This window comes from Meleagris gallopavo, chromosome 8 (assembly GCF_000146605.3).
Source record: "Meleagris gallopavo isolate NT-WF06-2002-E0010 breed Aviagen turkey brand Nicholas breeding stock chromosome 8, Turkey_5.1, whole genome shotgun sequence".
In the NCBI taxonomy this organism is placed as follows: Eukaryota; Metazoa; Chordata; class Aves; order Galliformes; family Phasianidae; genus Meleagris; species Meleagris gallopavo.
The window spans coordinates 23236668-23259017 of record NC_015018.2 but is presented as its reverse complement, the minus strand read 5'-3'; the positions used below and the strand labels follow the sequence as shown (position 1 = coordinate 23259017).

Here is a 22350-nt window from a genome sequence, read left to right as displayed (position 1 = left end):
CGCTACCCATCCCCATCACCCTCCCAGGGCTTTTTTGGTACACACAGGGCTCTGCAGTAGTATTTTAACAATAGTGTTTTAAAAGTGTTTCTTCTTTAGGAGAACTGGAGCACTTCGTATTTTCTGTGTCTTTACTGAGAGAAGGATCTCGGCATCCTTATCTTGGTATAGAAATGAAGCAACTCATTACCTACCATAAATCCTCACAGCCTTCAGCGTAAAACAAAGGCACATAAATAACTAATATTGGGGATGTGCCTGACCTCTAATGTATGTGGAGTTCACTGTTCCTAAGCCTTGGTTTCTTCTGGACAGTGATTTAGAAGGAAAAGCTTTTATCTAATTGTGAGCTAAGTCTCAGCACAGCTCCCCAGGCTCCGCTAATGGATGGGATGCATTGCAGAGCTTGAAGGATTTTTATTTTAGCTGCATGAAATAAAGAGTTGAGTTTCCAGTGTTGCACATGGTATTGCTAGTTAGATAAAGATTTGTTCAGCTGGGACATGCCTCAGAGGACACCTGGCAGATCCCTTCTATCCCACAGAGCAGGACAAGCAGGGTTTGACCATTTACCCCAGTACAAATCCTGGAGGACAGGATGGCTGCTGCTGGGGAGGGCAGTTGATGGAACACAGAACTGGCCCATCCTAGGAATTAGCTTCTGTCCCAGAGGATGAGTGGGAAAGAAATTGTTATTAAGTAGATTATTGGCCACAGGACATAATTCCATATTCTGATTCCTAGTCACTGCTACCTCATCTCATGTCTGATCTGCCCGGATTCTAGTTTGGATCTCATGGTATTTTACAGCAATGAGAGGTTATTCAAAATAGCACTGAATTCAGAATTAGTGCTGGGAGCTGAGAGCAAAAGATTTGTTGCTTCACTTCAGGATTCATGAACCAGTGGCACTTCAGCCCAGAAAACAGAGAGATCTGTCATGTTCCAGGCCAGAAATACTCCAGAATCAGTGTGCATTTTGAAAGAACAATTAATTTCTCTTTTAGCCAAATTAATAAGTCTTCTATAACCAGCTGACTGTATGGAATTAATTAAATTCATTCATTTTGTCTCTTCACTTTTATGAGCTTAGAATGTGGAAAAAGATACTGAGAATACCACACACACCCTCTTTGGAAGTGTACAAGGTGAATTAAAAGTTAATGTCTGGATTGAGAATTGGAAAAGAGTTACATAAAAGGAACAAGGAGAAATTGGCTGGTTTTGTGTGAGTTGATCTGAACAACATCCAAATTTGTAAATAGACTGGACTGCAAAATTTATGCTCTGTTCAAAGGTTGCACTGTTTCATAGTGTGTGATGTTACTTCTGTACTCAGGGTGCCTTGACATCATTTAAATAATGCACAATGCACTTTTTAATGCCTGTAAGGGAATGATCTTCCCTTATTTTTTCCATAAGTACTTAATATTTAATTCTGGTCACCTTAGAAAGTCAGTCAGAATGATGAGGGGTGTTTTTGTGTAAGTAGATAGGCATGTATTTGAGGTCAGTACAATTTTTTTATTTGCCTTTCTAATAGTGGCGCTGTTTTCCTTTGTTTCCTTCTCAGAATGAAACAAGCACTGACACTGAGACAATCTCTCACACTGTCTTGAAGTCAAAGTCTTTTTTTTTTATTATTTCAACCCACAGTATCAAAAAAAGCATTGCCATTCACTCTTGGGACGCTCACAGTCATTGAATCATAGAATGGCTTAGGTTGGAAGGGATTAAAGATTGAGTTCCAACTTCCCTGACAACCTCCCCCACCAAATCAGGGCCCAGAACCCCATCCAACCCAGCCTTGGGCACCTCCAGGGATGGAGCATCCACTGCTCTCTGGTGAGCAGTGCCAGCGCCTCACCTCCCTCTGAGTAAAGAATTTCTTCCTAACATCTAACCTGAATCTTCCCTCTTTTAGTTTAAAGCCATTCCCCCTTATCCCATCACTATCTGCCTATGTACAGTTGGTCCCCTTCTGCTTTTAAGCTTCCTTCAAGAACTGAAGGGCTGCAATGAGGTTCTCTTCTCCAAATTAAACAAGCCCAACTCCTTCAACTTTTCTTCACAGGAGAGGTGCTCCAGCCCTCTGAGCAGCCTTGTGGCCCTTCTCTGGACTCAGGTCTGATACTCCCAAGGTTGGGATGTTCAGGAAATGCTCTTGATGCTGCTTTGCAGATGTCTCCTAATTTAGCTCGCTAATCTCCCAGAGGGCAGAAAAGAGTGGGACTTGCTATCGAAATTGGTTATGTGAAATAAGTTATGTTCATTACCTTGAAAGCAACCCCAGTATTGGAAAGGTTTTATCTTTGGGAAGTTGTCCCTATTTTTCTGGCATGCCCATGAAGGTTAATTTAAAATCTTTTAATGAATGAATCTGAACAGTTATACTGGGCAAGATAAGATCAAGACATCTTTTTTTCTTTTATGTTTTAGTGTAAGAATCCTAGAATATGTTGTAAATCTGCCTAATGCTGCTAGGTAATCAGGAAAGACAAGTCTGGTTTTAGTAGTTGCCAATCAAGCAAATTTACAAGATGCACGTACTAGATATGTTTTGGAGTCTTACAATGTCTGAAAAAGCTCAGTTCAAAGGACACCGATTGGAAAAAATTCCTGGAGTTCATGAACTCACAGATCTTACATGCTGTTATTTATGTCTCTGACAAGTAAATTAAAAAAACAATGACATGAAAGATATTTCCACGTGCTGCCTTGTAGAAACAGGCAGAAAACATTTCCAAGGTATATGATATTGGTGTCTTATAGGGAACGACATTTTAGTACCCTGGAAAGACATTTGATGCTGCAAGACAGTTAACTGAGAACATACTGCTGCAGCAGATTTGGGAAATGCCTGTTTTCATCTTGGTGATCTAACTGAAAGAAAGGTAATGACGGGAGGCAAGGCTACAGTCACCAGATGAAGAAGGTGGAATTCAAACTGTGGGCTTGTTCTTCTCTTCCCACATGCGTAGTAAGTTTTTGCCTCTCCTGGAAAAAATTACTTACAATTCTTACGGTCATATGTACAGCAGATGACTAAAAAGTTAGGAGAGATCTACCACTAAAAGGGGATATAAAACTAGCTAGGGCAATAGGGTATTTAGCAGAGCAAAGTAAGTACAGATGCAACAGCCATCTGCTGTCTATGCACACTACTGTCTTAATCTTTCAGGTCGCACTTCCCTTGGAGCAGGAGTAGCAAGCCCAAAAGGTCCAACCAGCACATTACTAAAAAGCCAGATGAGTAAGCAGAAGTGCTAGATGCCATAAGAACAGCACCAGAAATGAACAAAAAATTGTATAACACCAAGTATCTGGCACGTTCTCCTTTGTACTGGGAACTTGGAGGTCTCATGGGGCCTGGGCCATGTCTGCAACTCATTTCTTGCTTTGTTCATTTAGAGCCTTGAAAATTTCAAAAATGCCATTGGCTGCTGGGAATTCCCTGGAAGAGGCTCCAGCATGTGAGCTGGTGCCAGCTATGTGCCAGGATGGCTGTGGGGAATCCCTGGCAGTGATACCAAGATACAGAGCATGTCATGGGGACAGAAACATGGGGTGGCATGAGGTCTGGGACAGCTGGGGGCAAAGTGGGAATCTGGGAGAGGTGCATGGCCCTGTATCCTTGGCTTGGCCATGAGACTACAATAGTTGGGAGTTCTTCCGCTCTGCCCTCTTGGTGTCTCCCCAGGGCTCCTTCAAGATGTGGAGAAATGGGAGAAAAAGTACTTTGGTCTTTTTGTTGTCTTTTTGTTGTCTTTCTGCTGCTTGTCTGGCAAAAGAGAGTAAAGTGGTTATCCACTAGCAATCTAGAGCCTCTGGAAGGGGAATTAAAAGAATCATAGAATCATTAAGGTTGGAAGGATCTCTAAGATCATCTAGTCCAACCATTAACCCATCACCACCACACCACTAACCCGTGTCCTTCAGTGCCACATCTCCACATTTCTTGAACACTTCAAGGGGTGGAGACTCTACAACCTCTCTGGGCAGCCTGTGTCAATACCTCATCACTCTTGGAAAAGAAATTTTTCCTGAAATCAAGCCTGAACTTCCCTTGGTGCAACTTGCGGCCATTCCCTCTAGTCTTATCTAGTCTTAGTTTGAGATCCTTTACTTCAGGGACTCATCAGTTTGGAGGCAGCTTAGCAGTGCAGTAAGCAAAGCAACAGCAGCCCTGTAGCACCTACCACCACTGGCCATATGCTGTAGGCTGCCCTGCATGCACTTTGCAATGGCTTCTATCCTTCTGCTACCATCTGCCCCTGGCGTGAGCCTGTTCCTGGGGCTGGCTGGCTGGATCAGGCCAGCAAACTTTTGTGTTCCTGTTGCTCCACTGCTTCCTCTGGGAGCTTGTGTGGTAACCAGTTTTACATCCCTTTCATCTCTAAACTTGTGATGAGGTGACTCGCTGTCACTGAATGCATGCTCAGTTTTATTAGATAGCCATCAACAAGTTTCTTGTGCTTGCTGTTAAAGAATTGCATGTTTCTTTCATTGCACATCTTCTGGAAATAATGTAAACAGCTTAGACAGGAAGTTCAATACCATTTACAAAAGAAAAAATACAGTAATAATTCTTTAGGTTGCCTCTGGTCAACTGCTGGATGAGGCATATGGGAGAATTAGGAATGAAGTACTTACCCATATTGCTGGTTTCCGCTGCATTGAAATCAGAGAGGCTGAAGGCACTGCGGCATTTATAACTGATTTCCTAAGCAGTGTAAAAAATGGAATTGAGGGCCCTTTTCTTGTAATTCACATGTGCAGTAAAAATCACTTAGCTAACATAAATCAGGATTAAATTGCTTTTAAAGGCTCTCAAAACATTTCTGAAAGAGACAGGATGAGGAAACCATTTTGCCACTGCAGAGGATGTCCCCATGATGAGTCCTAGTAAAGCTTGATCAAAGAACCTTATTGGCTTTTCATTATAGCCCTGTTATGCGTAGTTGAAATTCGGCAGTGGTTTCAACAGAACAGGCACAGAAATATGCACAGAGGGCAGATTTAAGCAGGAATCTAGAGCATCAAAGTATGTGATTAAGGACAATTTAATGTGCTGAGTAATGCAGCATGATTTGGATGTAATTTATCCTAATCCAGTCTGATCTTTTACAGGAGAATATATTATAAGGCCATAATTAGGTGAGACCAGGGCCCCATCTGGCCTCTTGTCTCCAGCAGTGGCTCATAGCCAATACAAGAAACAAAGAAAACACAGAGTGAGCTTCCCTTGTGTATCCTCCCTGCTTCTGGCATTCAGCAGTTATGGGACTTCTTGGGTCAGAGCATCCAGAGCATGGAACACAATGGCCACCATTTATTTCTTCCTGAATTTATCTCATTGCTCTTTGGACCCATGCCTAGTTTTGGTGATTACAGCATGTAATGCCAGTGAGCACCATGATTCATCTGTGCCATATGCAGAAGTTCTTCTCTTTAATTTAAACTGGTGGCTTGTTAATTCTGCAGGTATTTTTGGGAGGGAGAATATTTTCTCTTTCTGTGGGTCAGTCATGGCTTTGAAGGTTTCAAGCACAATTCCTGCTCATTAGCATATTTTCTACTCAAGAGTCTTTATCTGTTTATTCTTTTCCTCTAACGAGGCTAATCCAATTTGAGGGCAAATCATATTTTTCAAGGAGATCAAGAAGCCCCAGTCAGTTCCCTGGGGAAACATTTTTTTTCTCCCCTTCTACTCCTCCATCACCAGTGTGCTCCCAGTATTTTTCCTGGTATGGTAATTCAGTGTCCTTTTCAAACAACTTACATCTGGGCCTCAGATAAAAGCCTGGAGATCTCTAACTTTGCACATTCTCTTCCCTTCCTTCCCTTGCTACTTTTCCAGGATTTCCCTTGATTTGGAAGGGATCTTTAAAAGCCAGCTGGTCCAACTCCCCTGCACTGAACAGGGACACCTACAGCTCCATCAGGTGCTCAGAGCCCCATCCAGCCTGACCTTGGCTGTCTCTAGGGACTGGGAATCCACACCAAAGGATCTCTGCCTCTAATTGCCATTAGGGCCGCAGTTTAGGAGCCTCAGTGGATCATATGGTTGCCAACTAGGGGTTGGACCCAGCTCTCCTAATAGAATACGAACAGCCCACCCTCAAATGAGGAATTGCTTAAAAGACATGAAATAAAAATTCAAAGCCCATGCTATCTTCTTAAGCTCTTAGCCAGATCAGTGTGATATATGTAAGAGCTCATTAGCCTGACCAGTTTGTAAGCTACATGTGAATTTATGGTCCTACTATTCAGTACTTAATTTGAAACTGAGACTAGTTGCATCTTTTAAATATATACCGTATGCGCATGTATATTTGTATAGCAAAATCCCAAAGTGAAGAGCACGACTGGAAAAGCTGCACATGAAAGTGATTAATTTTTATTGCCTCATTTTTATCACTCAGCATTTATGCTATAAATACTATAATAAAGTGACACATGTTTGGTCATTGGAAGGCAGAGATAAATTCAGCCTCCCCACAGGGGACAGCCAAGGTCAGTTTATAGGAGGCGAAGAGCACCTCAACCCAGAGTTCTTGCTAAGGTAAATACATTTTCCTGTCCTGCAGAGAAATTTGCAATCTGAAGGGATAAACAGGGTAAAGCAAAACCAGATGAGGATGTGACTCTTAGGCAAGATCTTGTTTTTATCCTTCTTTCCAGGAAGAAGCCTGCCCTAAACACTCATGCTGTCTTTTTCAAGGCCACCAAAGCCTCACAATGGAGGATCACATGGAGTTAGCTCATTGCCCCAGTGTCCCACAGCTTCCAAGTTGCGTTAAGCCATCTCCCTCTGGTGCCAGAGTGGCCTGGCTTTGCTGTCAGATCAGCGTGCTCGCTGTCTCACAGCCTGGTGAAATGCTGAATGTACAATTTCAGAGCCCTGTCTTCTTCCAGGAGAATAATTTCATCATAATAAAGAGTAATTGTGAAAAATTGAAGAGGCTAATTCTGCATTTCATCAGCCCAAGCCAAAGATGTGCGCTGAAGCCAAACGATCAGCTTCACCACTGAGGAATCTTGGGACACAAATCTGTGATGTTTCCCAATCACTTGGGAATGGGTGGGATGCCTCGAACCCATCCTACTTCTTTCTATATCCTTTATACACCCAAAAGAAAATTAAGCTGCCCCTTGAGTACTGTGGGTCTGCATGAGGCTGGAAGGTACATGGGGAACATAGAATCATAGGATGGCTTAGGTTGGAGGATACCATAAAAAGCATCTAGTTCCAGCCCCCTCCTTTGGGCAGGGTTGCCAATTACCAGATCAGGGCCCAGGATTCCATCCCACCTGACCTTGAACACCTCCAGGGATGGAGCATCCACAGCCCCTATGGGCAGCCTCACCCTGTGCCAGGGCCTCATCACCCTCTGAGTAAAGAATTTCTTCCTAACATCTAGCCTAAATCTCCCCTCTTTTAGCTTAAAGCCATTCCCATTTGTTCTATCACTGTTAGACCTTGTAAAAAGTCAGTCCCCCTCTTTGTAAGGTTGCTTCAAGTACTGAAAGGCCACCATGAGATGCTGTTTGTCTCAGAACTGTCTGCTCCCTGGCACCTCCCGCCTGGTGGCAGAGCTCAAGCTATCCTCTGTTAGGTAATCTTCAGGCTCCTGCACATCTCCTTTGGGATATAAATTCATGGATTTGTGCAGGGAGCATTGCTGGAGAGGAGTCAGTGCCCATCTCCTTCCAACCATGGCTTTTTTGTGCAAATTAAGATTACCTGGGCAGGGAAGATCTCATCTGCACATATGGAAGAGTTTCCAGTGCTGCACTTGGAGTTTCCAAAGGAGAACTTGGATTGATTTTTGTTTTGTTGGCTTGAAAGAAGTTATTGGAAGGTAGCACTAAATGAGGACCTCCAGCTGGGTCCTGGTGGGCCATACCAGGCTTCTGTTGTTCTATGTTGCTGAGAAAATCACTGCAATCTAACCAGAAACATATAATATATGAAGCTGTGCTGGTTGTCTGTGCCAGTGCTACAGCCACACTGTGCAAACAACAGGAAAGTGGCAGGAAGGCAAAACTCTCTTTTGTAGTGTCTTCTTTCTCTTAAGGAGCTGATTGCACAACATTGGCTTACCCTTCTGAACAGCAGCAAGCAGAGACTGCTTCCAGCAAGCAAGAAACACTCATTTTCAAAGCCAGGTCGACAGTTTTCCTTCTTGCTCCCCAACTCCCGTTTGCCCCCGGCAAGGAATTTTGAAATCTCAGGGCTGCCACAATGGGTGCCTTTCTGACATGGCTGAAAAGCTCGACCTCTGTTCAGAAAGGACAGATTCATGTTCAAGAGAGTTCCACAATGCAACGATTTATATCAGGAAATGAACAGAATATTTTCTGATTTAAAAAAAAAAAAAGGCTTCATCTGTTTATTTGGCTTGGGGAAGAGATCAGCTGTGCTTTTATGATTGCTGGCGTGCTGGAGGAGAAAAATGTATAGCTGTATGCCTCTGTGTGTTTGAGTTTGTGTTCCTGATAGCATAGCATATAGGGCTATATATAGAGAGCTAATTTTGTTTAAATGTGTCGCATGGGGCTCAGAGCTCAGGGAATGGAGATCCCCTAATGCACATGGTTAAACTTTTGCACTTTTAGCATCACGGATCTGAGTGTTAACCCTGCACAGTCCACATTCCTGTCTTTGCACTGTGTTAGTATGTTTGGGAGGTCCTCCAGCTTGGTAACAGCCAAGGCACCAGTATTGGTTCTTGGTCACACCTCATTATGGGCTTGTCTCAAACTGAAGATGTCAGTCTGGTAGTTGAGTGAAATCAGGAGAATTTCTGGAGAATATTTTTAAGGTTTGAATTTCTGTATGTGTAAAGAGCAGTAGCGAAGTATTTTGGCATTGGTTTACTTTGAAAACACTGTCCCAGAATCTGATAGCGGTGTTAAGAAAAACAGTTGCTGAGAAAGGCAGCAGTCCTCATTACTGACTGCAAACCATATGGATGTTGGGTGGGAGAACACAGACTCCCTTGCTAAAACATTTCTGTGCTTTTAATCTGCCTGGCAAATCATTGGTGATTAAATTATAATCTGAGTTGTTTGTTTGAAATGTCATACATCTCCACCGCAACCTCTCCGCACCACCGGAGAGTTTTAGGAATTAAGGAGCATGGGAACGTAAACGCCTACAATGTATTTAAACATGAGTTAGTTAAAGCCAACAAATACAGAAATATTTCAACTTATGTATTAAAACGCTCCAGAGGATACAGATTAACCTCTATTACTCAGAGTTTGTCACTGTCTCATCTCTTTTGGACAGCAAACTCTGAGAAGCGGACAGCAGGAAGATTTACTTTCCCTTCAGCTTCTGTCTCGTCTGATGACATGTCTGTGGCTCCCCCGGCCGTGTTGCTCCCTGAGCTCTGGCAGCTCCCCCTGCTTTGCAGGCACTGCTTTCTCTCACAGTTGAGAATCTCTTGTCTGAAATCTGTGCTAGATGAATTGAAGCCAAGCCTTGCTTGCATGCAGAGGCCCTGGGCTTCAAGGTGATGTATTGTAGTGGAACAAATCCCACAGGGTAAGCTTGCTTGGGTCTGCTGTCCTGTGGTGAAGGGGAGAAGCCTTGAATAGAGCCTTTACACTCCAGGAGTAGCAGGGAAGGGATTTCCCAATGCAGTCCATCACCAGGCAGTTGTTTAGGACAAAGTTGCAGCCCTGCAGCCCCACCGCTGTTACAGTGCTGCTCTGCAAACTTTTCTGGGCTTCTGCATGGAAAGATCTGAATCTCCTTGGGGATGGAAAAGAAACCCTCCAGGCCACATACAAATCAAACTGAATTAGAAATACTGCTAAAGAGATTGACTCAGTCCATTACAGACATGCTTGTACACAGTCAGTCTTCTCTTCCATGTGAAACAGTTCCTGGGCTTTTCTTGAACAAATGCCAGGATGCTCCTCATTTATTAAGCAATTTTCCAATTGTGTCACTGCATCTTTGTATGTATCTCTCTATATTTAGATAGATTAAAACACCCACACATCATTGTTTTTATCATGAAATCTCACTGATTGCAGCAGCAAAGTTAATCCCTAAATAAAGGATGCACCAAAACACTTTTCTGTAATGTTATTAATATAACCACCTCAATTAAAATAGATTGCAAGTGGCAAACAAATTTATTTATATAACATATATAAATACATTATTTATAACATATTTTAGTTTTTCACAATATCCTTGACCGACTGTGGATATCTTAATATGACAACAAGGCAGTCAGCTCTGTGGCAGTACATGTGTTCCTCCTTTCACATTTGTTGGTAGAAGCCAAATGAGTAGCATTATCCTGGTGTAACACTGATGAAAAAGGAGATCCAGCCTCTCTCTCCTTGTCAATAAAGCAAGAAGAGTGTATTCAGTCTTTGTGATGTACTTGGCACCAGCAATATTTTAATATCATTAGCAGCGGGAAATGCTTTCTTTGCCAGTAATGAGGTTCAGTGTCAAATAAAGGTGATACCCCATAGGAAGACTTTAGACAGATTTGCTATATTCTAATTAAAAAAAAAAACAGCTAGAAATACACTATTTTTTGTGAAAGGCATTTGTTCAAGTATGGAGTGATGTTGGCTAATGAAGAAGGGCCCTGCTGGTGCCATTCTTAGTTCCACCCGCTGCTTTCACTGCTTTTCTTGTAGACAGAGCATAAAGTGGAATTAGGATGGTAGTGTCTGCTCTCACACAGAAATAAAGTCAGAATGGAAATATGTGTGTATGTATAAGGATAAAAAGAAAAGAAAAAGGAAAGAGACAGAGCTTACAGAAAAGTGAGCTTCTCCGTATAGCTGCAGTGACCTTGTACCTTCACTTGGAAGGGTTTTTCTTTCTGCAAGGCCAGGCTTCTAGTCTGTTGTAAGGGCTAGCAGGGTGCCTGGTGCAGCCCATGCTGCAGGAGATCAGAATTTCTGCTTTGAAGTTGTTACAGTTAAGAGAAACCATTAAGGAATTCCCTTTATTGTGTTGGACATAATCTGATACTTCGACCTCACAATAATATTCCTCTGGAAATAGTGAGACTAAGGTATTCACCTATGGGCCGTTGCTTGAGAGGAAAGACATCAATGAATCACTGAATAATAGGGCATAAAAAATAAATATGAAGCTAGGCATGGCTCCTTGCTGCTGCTATTGCTGCTACTTCCTTAATTAGCAGAAAAGAGAAGAGTACTTTACTCAGCCAGAGAAATTATTTGCTATGCTATGTTGGTTTTCTATTTCAGCAATGATATTTTTCCCATCCTTGGTGCGAGAAACAAGTTTTGGCTTTCAGAGATTCACTGAGGAAATGTGGATTTTATTTTAAGCTCCATTTTATTTGATACTGCTTTCTCCTGATTTTGTGATTGAAATACGGGTGTACAAGGCCTTACGAGACAGGGAGACATGGGGTTCAGGGCTTCAGGAACTCCCAAGTCAGAATGTGATAACTTGAAAATCTAGAGGAGGAATGAAAACCTGTCCTTCAGGTTGACTGTTGGCTCTCTTTTTGAGTGAGCATCACAATTGGAAGGTGGTGGTGATTGAAACAAATATTTTGTAACAATCATCTAATTTCTTATGAAAGGATGATCCTGCGCTTCAGACTGGAAACTAAGAGCAGAAGGTGCAGGTTCAACAGCCTTTTTTTATGATTCCTCATCAGTGCAGTGTGTATAATACTTTTTTCCCCCATCATTTGGTTTTCTTTGTCAGTTTGGGGCAGCAGCCATTTCTCTTTGCAAAGTACTTAATGGAGTGAGGTTCCCACCTTCATTTTGGTCTACATATAAATTTTAAGAAGGACGCTAGAGAAGAAAAAAACACTGTAGCACATAAAAGGACATCCTGAGTGCAATGCAGGAACCTGTGGGATAGATATGCAGGAGAAGACTCAGAGAGGAGGACCAGTGTGCATTGGCTGAGTGTGGGGCAGCAAGACAGAGTTTGTACTCATAGCATAAGCCAAGAGAAACAGAGATGGGATTTGTTGGGTCAAAGCTCCCTTGAGCAGTTATGCCTCTGCTGGCACCATGTTTGCCATTGACCAGAACTGTGGTGTCGCATCCTGTGGAGTACAACGCTCGTAATGGCAGTAGTAGTGTGGTGTGGGATGTGCCTGCCCACCACAGGGCTCATAGAACTCAATTTTAGGGCAATCATGCTGTCATAAGTGATGTGCTTTTGCTATGGAAGAAATGCCAGCTGGATGAGGAATAGGACAGGAACGAAGATAAGCATGGAAAAGCTCGTCATAGAGAAAGAGGAAAACAGTTTCAAAATTTTGCCTTTTTAAATCTCTGCCTTCTTGAAATTGTATGGGTGAGTCATCCTTTAGAATTAAAAGAAAAAGCCTCATTTAAAAGCTTCCTGCAGCCTCTCACACAAGCCCTGAGAAACAGGTTGAGATTGGGCTGCAAGATGTGGGAGGACATCTGGGATGGAGGGCTGAATTCTGAGCATTCCATGGTGGTTGCTGCTGGAGCAGAGCGAGGGCACAGGCAAATCATCTTCTTGCACTGTGCTTTCTAGACCTGAGTACTGACTTTGGCTTGATGTGGTGGGATGCTGGGAACATTTTTATCTGTTTTTGGTTGCTTGCTAACTCTAACCATCCATCAACAGCCCATTTCCAGTCGTGTGAATTGGATGATATATACAAGTGGCAGGCATGGGTTGGCTAGGAATGGAAAAGTGGCCATGCCTCTCTTATAGAGACTGTCACAGGGTGTTCTGGTGTGCTGGTGGGAGCAGAGCTGGGGCTGATGATTGCATTCTGGGAGCCATCCTTTCCCCAGCTCATTCTGAGGGGTCTCTGTTTTGGGCACCGTGTAGCGAGCATTACTTCTGGATATATAATATCACTTCTGCAGAAGAAGCAACAGCAGTAGGTAGCATCTTCATATCAAACATAAGGCATGGCTGAGAAAACTCTTTAATTGAAATAGGAACAGGAAAATCCAAAGAGGGTGCAAAAAACTCCCGAGGAGTCATTACTCACCAAGAGCAAATCCTACACGTTCCAGGCATGGAGGGCACTGTGCCCGCACCCGTCTGCACATGGATGGGGCTCAGGGCACCAAGGGGAAGTGCAGCCACCGCAAAGCGTTTCTGTCCTCACTTCTGCAGCTGTGTTCTGTAGTTTCAGCCCACTCTTGCAGCAGCTCTCTGAGATAGCAGCTGTTCTCTAGCGAACAGAGGGTCCTTAAAGCACTGTGGGAAATTCGGGGTGCATTTCCCATCCCAGAAGAAAGAAGTGGCAAAGTTTGGGGCTTTTGGGTATTTTTCTTCGTGCTTGTCAGAGATGCCCGGAAGGGATCTGGAGGTTATGCACCAATTAATGGGAGGAGGGAGCGGCACGCAGTGCCAGCCCAGCCCGCAGCAGCCGCACCCCTACAGCAGGCAGTTCACGTTCCCTCTCCTCTCCGGGGGAACCGCAGGGGTTAATCCAGTAGCCATGCATTTAATAGCTCGATTTAAAGGGGAAAAAGTGACATCCTTCTCCCCTGCCTTGCTGCCGGAGGATGGTTGGCTCTGTCTCAGTGATCACATGCTCCCCCAGCCCTCGGTGCTGCAGAAGCCCAGCTGCTGCCGATGAGCCGGTTCTGCTCAGGACCTGTCCCAGCCCCAGCCCTTGCCCGTCAATGCCTTGCAGCCCTGAGCTCCTCTTTAAAGGGGGGAGCGGGCAGAATGAGCCCTTGAACCTATGGGTGGAAATTTGGGACGCATCCATTCTCTCACTGTTTCCAGCTCTAACCATGTCTATTTGTTGTTGTCTTTTTTTCAGGGACTATGGATCTTCAAAGAGAAAATCAGGTAAGATCCTGAGCTTTTTACTGCATGATTATAGAGTGTTTTTTTCCTCCTTTTTAAACCTTCCCTTGTGTTGCATGAAATTACATAGCCATTTAACTTTTCATTGCTGAAACCTGCTGTAGCCAGGCATCAAATTCTTTCTGCTCTACTGAAGAGGACAAGAAACTCATCTTACATAGTATTGCAGTTAAAACATTGGTGTTTATAGAGCTCTTTCTGCAATCTAAGAGGCTAATGGGGTTACATTTCTTCTTTTTTTTTTTCCTTAAGTCTATCTCTACCTAAGTCAAAATGTAGTTTGAGAGTTGGAGGTCTTTTTTGAGGGGAGAGGAAGAGGATGCTTTTCTGTTTGAGTCTGAATCTTGTTTTTGCTTTATCAAAAGGATCTGTTGAAGCATTCAATGCAAAATGTTCTCACTGCCTGTTTCTGGGTTTGGGTTGACTCAAAGGCCATAGCTCCTTATTTTGTTTTTAAATCCTGGATTCAAATGTCTTATAAAATCCTGATCTGAAACTACATAAAACCAATTTTTCCCGTTTCCTTATAGCTCTTAGTGATTTATACAGATATGTTTTCAACAGGGACATGTGATTATGGGCCTCTGCATTTGGCTGTTCTGAGTTGGATGTGATAGGGCTTCTTTCTTTCCCTTTTTTTTTCTTTCCTCTCCCAAGCAGTACTGAGCACCTGCAACTCTCATTGACTTTGTTTGTAGTCTTGAGTGCTCTGAATCACATCCAGGGCATCCAAAGAGGCCCCTCAAACCCTCTGCAAGCTCTGGAATACTCTGGCCTGTGTGCAGGGGAGGGGAGGATTTTTTCCTCTTGTATTTTGAGATGATGATAAAGAAATGCTGCAATGGCTGAATCTCTGGGAAAGATGAATGTAACTTACTGAACTTAAAGAATGTCAGTGCCTAGATTGATTTGTTAATTATGAGAGCTTTTATGCTGCAGTCCTGTAATAAGCTAAGTGGTACATTAACACGGAGCTGTTACTTGACCCTGCCATCCTGTGCATTTATGGCTGTTCCCTTTGCAGGCTGGTGCTTGTGGTGCTCTCCTCCTGAATTCTTTTAAATTTACCATAAGTGCAGGTGGGTGATGGTAATCGGAGGCAGGTGGAGCACTGGGTGCTGACACTGGGACCTGGAGAACGTTTAACTTCCTCGTTTCCTTCTTTCTGGGTTGCAGTTCTAGGCAGGTCCATCCACAGAGATGTGATTGCACTTCTAGCATATAATATTAAATAAACTTTGCACTGTTTGCAAAATTTGACAGTGAATTAAAGGGGCAGAAGAATTTTCTCTAGAGGAACAGGCTGTAAAGGTGTGAGAGAGTACACAGAAGGCAGAGCTGAGGGCAGAAGATCCTGGCTCACAGTGCCCTGTGCAGAGCACTGGGGTTTTAAGGCCACATAAAGACTGCTGAAATGTGTTGCTGAAGTCTCTGGGGCAACCTGATTTAGCACTGACCTAGAACAGCAATGTTGCTCTTGTAAGATGTGTGAGGGATTGCTTTAGAAGGATGAGAAGCTGCTTCTCCTCCATTCCAGCAACTCTGGGGAGAAGCTGGAGCTGATATATTGTGACACTGATGGAAGAGGGACTGAGTTGAGTCAATACAGCTGGAATTCTGTCTGTTCCCCTTGAGGCACCCCGAACAGCATGCTCATCAATCCCCAGGGCTGAGCTCCTATGTGCTGCTCTCCCATCCACTCCTGGGTCTCGTTTGGGGAGTTTCTTCTTCTCTGCCCCTTGGTGGCTGACTGCACAGCCAGGGCTTGGATGCAGTGGGGTTTAGGGATGCTCTTTCTCCACTTACACTGTAAGAGGAATGTGAAGCAGCAGTCTGACTGAAGTGAGTTATATAAAGGGACTCTGTTCTCAAACATCTTCTTGCTTGTCTTTAGAGTGGCGGGGGAAGGCTTCATTCTACTTGGAGCTTGATGTCGTGGGAGTGTGCATACAACAAGCCAAAGAATATGCCAAGAGAGTTGGTGGTTACAGCCTCTAACAAAGAGCAGCTTTATGACACTGGGTCTAGTGATGGGGTGAATGAACACAGCTTCCAAGGCTGTGTTGTGAAGAGCCTTTAAAGATAACTAATAACTTTGAAATGCAGCTTCCTCTGTAGGTGCAAACACTACTCAATCTTAAATGGTACAAATAGACACTTGAATGCCCATGCCTCCCAACAGATCAGACCTGAGAATACCATTTTTTGACCAAGGATATGCTGGGAAGAGACTCAGAGCTGTGAGCGGCAGGAATCTCACAGCTGCTCCATCTTAGGCAGGCAGGGCATGAGTGTGGCTGATGGCAGAAGCATTTGGGGAATGCCTCTGATAGCCACTGTTGCCTCTACCCTGACCTCTGCCTTGCCAATGAGTGCATTTCTGGCTAGTCCTGCACTGAGTCCTTAAAGCAGGGAGAAACTGGGGAAGTTCAGAGTTTAATAGGAGCTAGGGACACATTTATCACTGCAGCTGATAGCAGTTGTAAACATCTGGGGACATTCTGAACAAAGTGCAACAGCATGGCCCTAACTTAGCTAAACAGAAGAGTCTTGTGCTGATCTGCGGCATCTCTGTATGCCAGCCTTGAGCCAGGGCTTCCTCTTGTGCAAAGTGCTGTATAAACACAGCCCTTTCCTTGGCTATAATCTAATTATAAATGCTTTAACCTGCAGTCAGCTTGGAGCTCTGCTGAAGCTGGGCTCTGTGTAGGCATGGCCATTTGCTATGGCCTGAGCAGCCACGTGGGTTGTTGCTTTGAATTTGTGGGGCTTTATGTGACATGCTGCAGAGCTGCCTTCTTATTTTCAGTCAATTAAATTATTACTCTAGGTCCATCCATCAGTGATGAGGAGGCCTCAGTACAATTGTGAGGAGCGGTTAAGGCTGACACGTTCTGCATACCCACAGCAAGTGATCTCGTCTGGGTTCATCCAAAGCCGCTCTGTAGCAAAAAGGGAAGGGATTACTTTTCAGACTGATTTGTCATTGCTATTAACCAAGTGAACAGCAACTCATTTGTCACTTGAAATAGGCATTACTTCTATGCAAGTATCCAATGTGTGGTTTTCTCTCCTGAAATCAAAATAAGGGCAGAATTGCTCCAAGTCTGGTAGTGGATATTTGCATGGTACATTACAAACCACAAATTAGGTTAATCCACTCTCCAAACCCTACCAGATACCATCTGTGCATGGTGAATTAATTAACCCTTGAGACATCTGCCAATCCTGATGTGGCTTGTGAAACCAGTTTCAGGATGTTTATCCTCAAAAATGTTCCTGTCTCCCTTAGATTGTTACTGGCTACAACAGGTTTTATACTCCTGGTGTATGATGATCTGGCCCTCTTCCCTTGCTGAGAATTTTTCTTTGGTAGTTCACTGCCAAAGTTGTTGTCGGATCTTTGGTCATAAAGCTGGAGTAAACAGCTGGAACCAGGCATTTGGTGGTAATTAGGGAGGTGACATGTCTTCCACAGATTTTCCACACTCAGTCTTTGTACTCCTCTGTTACTGAGAGAGTTCCCCTTGCTTACTGTGGGGTTACAGATAGCAGAAGATGCTGTTTCACCTTAGCTTTCAGTGCTAGGGAATCTTTCTGCCACCTGCCTTGTAGGCAGCCCAGCCCTTGTGCCTGCTTCAGTGTTTGCTTGCAAAAGCCCTTCTGGCCACCCCCCCTTCTGAAAGCATAACAGAAACCCCACTGCTTGCTCACTCCTCCTGCCCTGGCCGCCCTGGCCCCAAGCTGCTGCTTGATGGCTTTCTCTTACTCCCTGCTCTTGTGAGGTAGGATGTCCCTACAGTGAGGGGAAATAAACTTGAAGTTTATGGCTCCATCAACACCGCAGTGTCTCCTTTCCCTAATTGATCAGATCCTGTCTGCATTGAGCTGGCCGTGCTCTGGCTGAGCCTGCCAGCTGTAGTCTGTTTAAACAGCCCCTGTAATTGAGCACTCAGAGCATTAGCTTAGCAGCTTGCTCCAAGCCAGCGGTGCCTCGGTGGGGCTGTTGATGAAGCTTGGCTTCCTCGGCAGAGAGAAGCATCCTTCAGTGCTGTTCCCACATTCGGTTATTGGACAAGCAGAATACTGCAGCACCCAGACTGCGATCTGCTTCTTTTCCCTTCTGTAGCCTAAAATGAGGAAGGATGTAAATAAAAACTTTAGTGTCTGTTTGAAGCCACTCAGACTGTCTTTTTATTGACATCTCTTTAATATTCCCTCAACGGGAGGATTAAGTGGAGTTGAGAGTTAAGGCAGCTACGGAAGTGGGGCCTCTAGGGGAAAGACAAGCAGATTGCTGTAACAGTACTGCAGCCCTTATGGCCTGTCACGTTGTGGGGCTGCTCCTTGGACTGCAAGCAGGACATAGATCTTTACTCATTTCTTCTTGCTAAGGAAAACTTGCTTGTGCACTGAGGGCACATCTTCTGTCAGCTTTAGGGAGATGCCTTAATTGCTGTTTGTTTGAGTTATCAGGGATGGGTTTTGTCCATGTTCTTTGTAATTATGAAGAGAAATGGGTGAACTCTTGGCTTTTTTTTTCCTGGGTTTACAGCTGAGCTATGCTCATCCCTCCAGAGCTTAACTTCTTTGGTTCTGTCATACCACACATCCAGCCTGCCCTTACAGCTCCATGGCATGTCTTGCATGCTTTTTTATTTTTGTAAATGAGTTTTATTTTCTTAACTTCAGTTTGAACTGCCTCCTTTGAGGTAATATGGAGAAAATAAGTGGTGTGTGCTAGCCCTTCTGTACTTAATCATTCAGCAGGGTTGCATATGTGCGAACCATTAGCTGGACCAGCATAGCTGGAGCTGTTTCTGCCTGTCCCTAGGACTGACCCAAGAGGTAGAGCTTGATCTTTTATATGTCACTTCTGAAGTGCCCAATCTGCGAGGGTGGTACTAAAGATGTCAAAAAAAAATACATCCAGTAAAGTGAAGTGGTAAATCATGTTGTGAAGCAACACTCTCTCCTGTGGCGGTAACTGCAGCAGATATCTTGTGGCTACCAGTGCTGATATGTAGGCAGTGAGGCAGGCAGTTGGTTACTGTTGGATGAATCCAAGCCCAGGTGATAAGACAGCAAAGCTACAATGTGATTTTTCAACCCAAATGTTAGTCATTCTGCTCTCATTGTTCACCTCTAGCTCTGTCTCTCCAAACTCCCTCTTGAAAAGCTTAAGCTAGGCAGGCTTTTGCTTGTTTTTTAAGGTGGCAAGTAGGGATCTAAGTTTGTTCAAGCCCTGTGGCAGGGTCCCAGCAACATTGTAAAGTACACAGCTTGGCCTTGGTGTCCAAATCCCTGCAAGAGGTCTGTGCTGCAACATGGTCCCTGCAGACAAAGACACGTGCTCTTGTGTGTGTGCTGATGAATCACATGCGCGTGCTGTTTCTTGCATTGCTGTCTGCCATCAGTCAGTGCGGCAGCAGCCATGGTGGAGCAGCTCTGTTGCTGTTCCCCTGCTGATGGGAATGGCTGGAGCAGGTGGCTTGTCTGCTGCTCTTCTGCACTGTCACAAGCACTGGCAGGATTACTCTTGATCAAACCTGGGACCTCTTCTCCCATCATATGATTAACCTTCCTGACTGTATGTACTAATTATCATGTGGAATTTAAAAACAGCAGATTCTGGCAGAACATCTTGGTTCTCACATAGTGTTTTTCTTACTTTTTTTTTTTTTTGAGGATAAAGGGATTTGGTTATAAAAGATGGATAGAGTAAGCACAAGCATAGCAACAAAAGTCCAAACAAAGCTTAGTTTGTAATTACTGGATATGTACTTCCCGAGTCTGAGCCTAGTAGTAAATGGTCTTAATGTGCATCCTCAGTTCAGTTCTTGATGGTGGAGTTCCCTTTTCTCATGATGAATAACTTTAGAATTTGCTGAACTATAACTGCTGCTCAGTTCACTGGCTTTTAATTAATGTAATAATTCCCAAAACACCTTACTTTCTTTCTTGATTTTTTTTTTATTTGTATTTTATTTTTAACTAGTTTGTGAGCTAACATGTAGCTGAAGCAACATGTTAGCTCTTGCTTGCTAACACTTGCCCTTTCCCAAAGCAAGGCTGTTGCTCTCTGCTTAGAGAGCTCCAAGGAAGAGCTTTGGCTATGCCAGGCACCCTTCATCTCCTCACAGCACTTGTGATGCTGTTCTGCATCACTGGGCAATGTGTGACCCTGCCCAGCCTAATTCCATCTCCAATTCTGTAGCCTTCTGGCAGAAGGAAACTGATCTCTCCATTCAGTCTTCTTGTGCATCACATTTTTGAAGTCACTGTTTAAATCAAAATGCTTTAGACTTATGCCTGCAGCTACTGAAGAGAAGAGCAGATAGATAGGAACTTTTATTCTTTCTGCACTGCCTCACTTTTCTGCTGACGAGCTGTGTAGCCTGCTGGATGTCTGGGCCTACTGTCCTTTTCTGGATGGCCCATATACTGAGGGTGGAAGATGGGGTAAGAGAAGAACAGTTGTTTGTGCCTTGTGTGGTTTGGCTGTATGGCTTTTAAACTGAAGTGTGGGGATAGAGCACAGGATTAGGGAGAGGAATGTTTGTGCTCTCTGAGCTTCCCAGTTCAAGGCAGAGCTGAGCTGCAAGGATGAGGTGTGGTCTGCATGGACAGCCTGAACCCTCTGAGTGCCTCTTGGGGTGGAATGGCTCTTCTGGTTTTAGGGAGCTCCATCTGCTCCTGTCCTGCCTCCCTCCTCTGTCTGTCAAGTGGCAGATGGTGTTAGCACTGCTTGCGTGGGTTTTTCCTCTCTCACACCCGGGGAACCATGTGCTGTCAGGCTTTGGTTTTGGCACATGAGGTAAGGCAGGTGAGATGCACACTTGGGCTGCAGTGGAAGCCGATGGGCTTTGGTATTAGCAGGGATGCAAGTGTGGGGCCTGACTGCCCAAGGGGCAGAGCTTGGGGTGACTTCACCTCAGGCTGGCATGACTTTCACTGTCATTTGGGCTAGCTACATGACATGCAAAATCTGCTCTGGATGAAGTGGCTCTTCTCCTGGAGATGGCCAAAAATATTACTTCAAGGCACTCAGCAGGGATTGTGACGTGTGCAGCTCATCCTGCTGCCAGTTCAGGCAGGCTGCCTGGCCAGGTCCATTCTGCAGCGTGCTCTGCTTGGCAGCGGGGCTGCTCTGCAGCAGGGGCTGACTCTGGCTGGGGGCTCTCTAGGATCTCCTACAGAACTGTATGTGCAAGGACCAAAGCAGTCATGGGGGAAGCGGTCTTTGCTTGCCATGTAGAAAGGCTTAATGCAAACTATGGATGCCAATATAAGAACTGCACAGCCTTGTATACTTCCGGGTTCGCAAATGGGATCAGAATGGGCTTTTGCAGAAGTAAACAGAGTAGAAAATTGGAACGCATTTTTCTGTAAGCGGGTGCTTTTAGAAAGGACGGGGGGCTGTATGAGGCTGCTGGAGTGCAGCTGGTGAGCACAGAGCTGTGCTGCGCACTGAGCAGGCGGTCCTCTCATCCTGCAGCTCAGGAAAGGACTCTCTGGTTGTAGATTTCTTCCCTGTAGGAGTGAGTTATCCAGATGATGAATTTCTGAAGCATGCTCGAGTCACGTGAGAGCCAGATGGGAACATTTTCCAAGCAGCGTGTGTGGGTCCAGCATGCGCCAGGCGGCTCTGCTTACGTGGCAAGTGGGAGAGGCTGACGTTGGTCTGCAGCATTGAGCTGGGGCAGGCGAAGAGCCTGGCTGTAGCCTGGCCCTCTGCCCCCCTGCACACAGCCCCTCTTCCTGGGGTATCTGCACTGCATGAGCTGCTTGGAGAGGAGGGAAGGAAGGAGGGCTGGGCCTGGGGAGCTGGGCTGAAATTAAAGGTCTTATTTACTGCCTGCTGTCAACTCATCTTACTCCCACACTTCAGCTGAATTTGCATATTGGAAGATATCACAGGTTATCAACTAATCAAATATTTAAGTGTAGCTCTTAAGGTACTGCCTCATCTACAGATAATGTGTGACGTAGAGGTGAAGATTTGCTTTGGGTATGTAGGAAAGGCATCCTGTAGGGATGAGACATTTACTTCAGACTGCGACTTCTTGCATTCTAGAGAAAGAAAAACTTAAATCTCTATATTCATTCAAACACTATCTATATTTTAAAATTAAAAAAAAAAAGACTTGCTTTGAACATGCTGCAACAATGCCCTGCAGTCATAAGAACAAGGGAAGCTTATTTAAGCCACTGTGGCAAGGGACAGGGTGGTTACCAGACCCATCCTGGATCTGGGCACAAATATTGGTTTTGTTGTAGGTCCCTCTGGGGCCTGCAGGAGAAACATCAATGGCACAATTAAACAATATGCCTTGGGCAGTGGTGATTGAAATAATAGATCAAAACACTTGTAGCCTTTCTGTGCCATTCTCCTGTCTCTCTGGCTATCTGTTGTTTTTTGCCTAATTGAATGAGTTAATTGTGTGAGCCAGGGATGTGTGAAAATGGTACCAACTCGGGCTGAGGTTTATCTGCTTTTT

The 22350-nt window shown here is 44.5% G+C and overlaps 1 protein-coding gene across 3 annotated transcripts in view; it reads left to right on the top strand.

Annotated features, from left to right (window-relative positions):
• Positions 1-22350, top strand: part of SH3PXD2A (SH3 and PX domains 2A) — a 228984-nt gene that overhangs the window by 128715 nt on the left and 77919 nt on the right. For all 3 annotated transcript variants that reach the window (XM_031554493.1, XM_010714667.3, XM_010714665.3), the window contains exon 6: positions 13803-13831. In XM_031554493.1, coding sequence (XP_031410353.1) covers positions 13803-13831 — 29 coding nt within the window. The remainder of the gene's footprint in view (positions 1-13802; positions 13832-22350) is intronic.